Source organism: Arachis duranensis, unplaced genomic scaffold (assembly GCF_000817695.3).
Source record: "Arachis duranensis cultivar V14167 unplaced genomic scaffold, aradu.V14167.gnm2.J7QH unplaced_Scaffold_165934, whole genome shotgun sequence".
In the NCBI taxonomy this organism is placed as follows: Eukaryota; Viridiplantae; Streptophyta; class Magnoliopsida; order Fabales; family Fabaceae; genus Arachis; species Arachis duranensis.
Genome location: NW_026264258.1, coordinates 465,580 through 472,079, shown reverse-complemented (window position 1 = coordinate 472,079; position 6,500 = coordinate 465,580). Strand labels below are relative to the sequence as shown.

General features: G+C 35.7%; 1 protein-coding gene and 1 non-coding gene across 3 annotated transcripts; both read right to left on the bottom strand.

Moving 5' to 3' along the window:
- Positions 1–1,798: 1,798 nt before the first annotated feature.
- On the bottom strand, positions 1,799–1,872 carry TRNAN-GUU (transfer RNA asparagine (anticodon GUU)). Its single transcript has one exon. It is a non-coding gene; the product is annotated as a tRNA-Asn (tRNA).
- A 354-nt stretch (positions 1,873–2,226) lies between these two features.
- LOC127743975 (uncharacterized) lies at positions 2,227–6,091 on the bottom strand. 2 transcript variants are annotated; one of them, XM_052256239.1, is made up of 5 exons: positions 5,856–6,091; positions 4,384–4,998; positions 3,752–3,959; positions 2,756–3,427; positions 2,227–2,651 (listed from the first exon to the last, which is right to left on the bottom strand). In XM_052256239.1, the coding sequence occupies exons 2-5, from the start codon at positions 4,955–4,957 to the stop codon at positions 2,564–2,566; spliced, it is 1,542 nt and encodes a 513-aa protein (XP_052112199.1). In that variant the 5' UTR covers positions 4,958–4,998; positions 5,856–6,091; the 3' UTR covers positions 2,227–2,563. The 2 variants fall into 2 exon arrangements, with proteins under 2 accessions (XP_052112199.1, XP_052112198.1); XM_052256238.1 differs by having other exon boundaries at positions 4,384–4,995.
- Between the last annotated feature and the right edge of the window lie 409 nt (positions 6,092–6,500).

The following is a 6,500-nucleotide window of genomic DNA, read 5'->3' as shown; positions in this document are numbered from 1 at the left end:
ATAACTCACAACCAATAACAAGACACTTTATTGTAATTCCTAGGGAGAACGACCCGAGGTTTGAATACTTCGGTTTATAAATTTTAGGGGTTTGTACTAGTGACAAACAACTTTTTGTATGAAAGGATTATTGATTGGTTTAGAAACTATACTTGCAACGAGAATTCATTTGTGAATTCTAAACCATCAAAAATCTATTCGTCACTTGTGCAGCTGTATAATTCTAAAAACATCTTGGCATGGCTGAATGAAACATTAGAGCTCTAGTTACTTCAAGTATATGTTGATATTTATGTTCTACAATGCCATTTTGTTGAGGGGTCTCAACGCAAATTGTTTGATGCAAGATTCCATTTTGAGTTGTAGAAAGAAGTTAGTTTAAACTCTACACCATTATCTGTCCTAATTTTCTTTAGTTTGATATTAAACTGAGTGCTAACTAATTTCACATAGTTTTGCACAAGAGAAGAGGCTTCGGCCTTTGATTTCATGAAAAATAACTATGTAAATCTACTTTTGTCTTCTATTACAGTAAGAAAGTATTTATGTCCTCCTATAGAGGGAGTACCAAGTGGTCCCCACATATCTATATGCACAAGCTCAAACAAATTTTCAGATTGTGATAAACTAGATGGAAAAGGAATTTTTTTTTTTGGCAAAGTGACATGAGTCACATGGATTCACAGATCCTTTATTCACTAAACATGAGTAAAATTACTACATTATTTTCATTTTTCTATTTGGAATGTGCCCTAATCTAAAATGCCATAATGCCTCTTCATTTCTCTTGTTGGAATTACAAGGAGAAACCAGAGCGGCCCGTGTTGATGCATTATTTGTGGATGCAGTGAATGCAGTTGTTAAAAGATTTTCGAATGCATACAGGCCTCTTCTTTGTTCAGCTACTCCAATCATCTTCTTGGAGAGTTGATCCTGTATCTCGCAATTAGAGTCATTAAAAATGAATCGATAATTAAAGTCTGATATCAATTTGGAGACTGAAATGAGGTTGAATTTAAAGTTTAGTATGTACAATGCATGAACTAAATGAAATTGGCTTGTGAATTGAATGGCTCCTGCTACGTTAGTAACAATTTTTGTTCCATCAAAAAGGTTGACGTATATAGACTTGATATGATATAACGTACTAAATGCACTAATAGAAAATGATACATGTTCAGTGGCTCTTGAGTCTATCACCTAAGAGTTTAAGATTAAAAGTATATAAAGACATAATAAACGTTATACTTTAACTTGATTGTAATGTGATGACTTAATTACTGTCATTATGAGTTGGTTGCTGTGAACATTTTTTTTTAGAAGTGCTAACAATGCTAATTTTTGAATTGTAAAAAAATAAATTTTAAATCTATCACTATTTAATTCCTGTAAAAGAGTAATTATTTTATAAAAGTATTATAGTAATTATTTTTTTAATATAGTATTATAAAATTATATATATATAATTATTTTATATTTATGTTAATAGTGTATTAAAATTAAATTTATCTTTTAATGGATTTTGGTGTAGTAATAATATATAGTTGGATTGATTATTTCATATTAAAATTGGCTTCAAGTCCCATACTATTATATGTGTGTGTATTAATTTATTTCATTGAAAAATCCAAGTCATGTATGAACGTATGGAAGGGATGCATGATTTAATTTGACTTAAAATCATGTCAGAGGTATTGAATTTAATTGAGCAGCTATTCCTGCCATATGGTTATTAATTATTGTCTTCACGGGAAATATATGTAACTTTTAAGCGAAGAGTGCCAAGAAAAATAAAATACGCTAGAGGAAGGGCTTGAACCTTCGACCTTGTGGTTAACAGCCACACGCTCTAACCAACTGAGCTACTCCAGCTTCTACAATTATAATTTTAATTTGCATTGGTAGCTTCTTTAATAGAGGGAAAAACCTACCAACGTCAATTTAATTCTTAATTTCTTAGATCCTTAGTCTTAGGAAATATTATTAACGAAAAAATCAAACAATTTTTTTAATAATATGATAAATGGCACAGTACTATTAATCCAACTAAACTTCATTCACGAAATAATTTCATTTAAGGATTGGAATCATTTATTTATCACCTATATACTTGTTTATATCCCACCAATTGGACTATTAGGGACTTGTTAAAAAGTTATAAAATTAATCAATAATAAATGAAAATTTCAATAGATGCGCATGTTCAATTCTTATTGTTGAGACGTGTGATTTCAATCACATTTAGTAGTATGATTTTCCAAGTGACCAATAGATCAGTCGTCGTTTCGATATGGCAGTTTGCGATATGAAAGCTTCCGATGAACATCTGGATTCCAACTCATGTGAGAAATGATATTAATAAAGAATGATTTGGCATTCATAGAAATAATGCTGCCCCTATGTTACTACAGAACTGTTTAATTGTGCACTGATCCAAAAACTGGCATTTATGGCCAGCTAGAAAGTCCATTTGCATGCAATGTGGCTTTTTAGTTCTGATTCTCAATTTCCAACATGCGGATAATGGTTTTAGCCTTGCAAATCTCTCGAGTCTGGCATAGTACTAACTTTCCTTGGAAGCAGCTACGGCAGCTTTTGATCCATACTTGGCGAAAACATCACTTAGTACAGCCTTTTCCTTGATCTTTAACCTGTACCAGTGTGAATGGAATAAACATTTTAGAATGAAAAGCAAGCATGAGAATCATCATCTGATAAACGTGTGTAAAATGCACACAGATACCGAGATAATTACCTCTTTGCGGATCCAGGAACATCTAACTTTGGAACCTTCTTGCCTTTCTGTTTCGAAGCCCGCTTTTTCTTCTGCACGCTCTCTTGTCCAACTTCAGCAGATGAATTTGGTTCAGCTGTGGGGTTTCTGTCTATCTGCTCTAAGGAAAGTGAACCAATTTCGGAATTAATCTGCATTTCCACACTATCATCATCATCATCATCCATGAAAGCAGTGGCAGCATCCTGATCCTCTACAGAACCCTCTTCATCTTCTTCTTCTTCTACACTATCATCATAATCTGTCATGAAAGCTGTGGCAGCAACCTGATCCCCTACAGAACCCTCTTCTTTATCCTCTTCACTCTCATCATAATCTCCCTTGAACACAGTGGCAGAATCAGGTTCCTCTGCAGAAGTCTCTTCTTCTCCTTCTCTGTATATTTGATTGTCTGCTTCATCTGAAACATCCAAAGTGGTCCCATCCCAAGAACTAAGGGCAGAATCCTTCACGTTAGAAACCTCATTTGAGTCCTCTTCAACATCAGAGACCATGAGGAGTGGAGTAGTGTTAAGATTTGCACTTGATTTCGGAGAAACAGGAGAGGAAGAATGTGCATTTACAAATTCACATTTTATTGGCTTCTGAATCTTGCCAAAAGCAATACTTTGTCCAGAATATAGCTCTATAAACCTGAAGGAATGATCATTTGAGTAAAATATACTACCACAGGGAAAACAATTAAAATCACTGTGAGCCAGCAACACTTTCTGGCATTGATAATGGTACAAGTAATCAACAACCATTATGACTAGATCCTTAATTCCAAGAAATACACATCTGAAATCATTCCACTTTACCCGAGTAAAAGAAATGAAGCTTGAATTTGTTAACCAAGAGAAGAAAACAATCTTTTAAAGTTTTACATATTTTCACTGTGATAAATAAAATAAGAGTTTCTAAAAGGGAAAAAACTCCATGCACTGTGTATAGACTAGAGTTCTAGAACACACCTACCTAACTGCATCTGCTTCACACTTGAAATCAACAAAAGCAAAACCCTTGCAGATAGGGTCCCGTGTCTTCTTGTTTCCAATAACTGCCGGGACGATATTCACTATGCCTGGAATCCCTTCAAATGCAGATTTCAGATCCCTATGAATGTTCTTCTTTTTCGGCAGGTTCACCAAGCGCACTCGACCACCAATCGGAACAACTTGAGCGTCTTCAAAATTTCATGACAACAGTAATAGTCAAATGCCAAATTGTAAACACCGCAGAAACAAGAAGTAAACAATGGCCAAAAACAATGGCCTGTTTCATCCAAAGGCCAAACACAAACAAACAAACAAACAACAACAACAACAACAACATATAAACCACACTAGACCACTAGCAATTTCCTTTGACCATTACCAAGTTCTTATATTCTTTTCAGGCTCCATAAAATATGCACTTCTGAATCAACAAAGATTAAAGAATTCAGGATAAGAAGAAAAAATTAAGAAAACATCAAAATTTGCTTAAAAGTTAAAACGAATGTATTATTTCACCAAACATAGTAACATGAAACACAAACAAGTGAACAATAGCACAAAAGCAATCACTCTGTGGAATATAATTCAAACAGTTTTCAAATGTAACTAAACCTTTCTTCTTTTCTTCACTGTTTTTGGAGTTAACGACACCGCTCTTGAGCTTCTTCAAGTTAGCAGCTTGTGCTTCTCTGCTCTGACGCATTTCATCAAGCAGCTTGTCCTCAACGGAAGTATCATACACTTTCCCTTCACCGAACCCTCTGGGTTTGTGCTTGAACCACTTCCTCATCTTCTCAAACGGTATCATTCCCTCTTCATCACCACCTTCTTCGTCTTCGTCTTCATCACCATCGTCGTCGTAGTAGTACTCATTATCGCCACCCAAAACGACGTCGTCATCCTCAAAGTCTTCGTCATCGTCGTCGTCGTAGTAATCGAATTTATCGTCGTTCGTTTTCGTGCCACGACGCCGTCGCCTCCTCGAAGATGTGGCAGGGGAGCGACGCACGGCGCGTAAACTCACGCGGGGTTGTCGGAACCGATGGAAGTGGAGATCGAAGCGCGAAAAGAGTGGGGAGACGATAGCCTGAGAGGCACGTGCGAGAGCGAAGGAATGGCACGTGCCGGTTCTCACTCGAACCGGCAAAAAATTGTAGGGGGCCGGAAGCAAAGCTGAACGGAGCATAGCTTCTTCCTTCTCCGATTTTCAGCTCCTCCGCCTTACTGCTTCAGTTTATCGTTACCCAAACAAAAAAGTGTAATTAATTTAACATTTTTAAATTACATATATTATTATTGTTATTAAACTAAATTTGTAACGATTTAAAGGATGCTAACTAATTTTAGTCATTAATAGTTACAATTGAACAACAGAACAGAACAAGGGAGAACAGGTTCGGAGACTGAAGCACAGGTTTATATTGAAATGAAATGGGAATTTTATTTGTTTCGACATCCATATCCATTATCCATAAGAAGCTAATTATGTGGATTAGCAACAATCGGTAAACAAATTGATATAAGTATCAAGTATGTATTGATAAAAGAAGGCAGAGGCAAATCTGAAATAAAATGCTTATCAGCTTCAAAGAAACTTGGATTAGTCACCGACAAAATTGTATTGATGCAAATAACAGTCAAAGGAATCAACAATATGGATCTGTCTAGGCCTGAAAATTGTATATATTGTACCAAGTCACTAATAAATGAAAAGAAACCAAAGCAAGAAAAAAACAATTAGTCTTTAATTAAATATGCTTCACCCTGCATAACCAGCATTCATGTCCATTACCATTTTAATGCAACAAACATTTCTTCCAAAATTATAACGCGCGCAAGTTCAATTATTCATATTGAATAACAACTTAGACTTTTTTTAATTGACTATAGTTGGTAAATTAGGTGGCTGTTTTCATAAATCACATTTACCAACGTGGACTGGAGTAGTGAGTCATTTATATGATGATGCAATAACAATGAGTTGGAACCAACTAAACTATAATGCAAACTCTGACTCAAATTAAGGAAGAGTACTTATTAAAAAGAAGAAGCGGAGGCGAAGAATTAAAAGCAGGGCCACTAACCTGGGTTCCGTGCTGAGAAGCCAGCGAAGATCAAAACGACGTGCCGAGCTACCTGGGGAAGAGGAAGATGAAAACGACGTGCCAGCGAAGATGAAAACGACACGGGGAAGAGGAAGCAGCGGCGGCGCTGAGGACCTGGGGACGGCGGCGGCGATGAAGGGCTAGGGTTTTCCTTGGCTTCAGAGGTCTCCACTCTCCAGGGAGTGCACGAATGGTTCTGCTTTTGTTTTTTGTTTTTTTTTTTCAAATAAACAAAACGGCGTCGTTTTATTCGAACCGGCCAATTACTGATCTGATTCAACCGGCCGGTTCGACGGTTTTCAAACGATTTTCTCTCCAGCGGTAATAAGTATTGAACCGAACCGTTTTTATTGCATTCAGACATGTTTAATTTGTTCAAACTTAAAAGTATGAATGAAAGATTGATGGAGTAGCTATTAACAATAATGAATTCAGCGAGTTCATCTTCATGACATTTCATCATAATTATACATCACACAAAGAAAAAGATGACTACATAACACCCAATTCTTGGATTTTTGAACTATTTACTATATATTATAAATTGCATGATAAATGATCATACCATAAATATATATTTTTTATGGAAATTTTTGCAAAAATAATAAAATATTTGTAACCAAC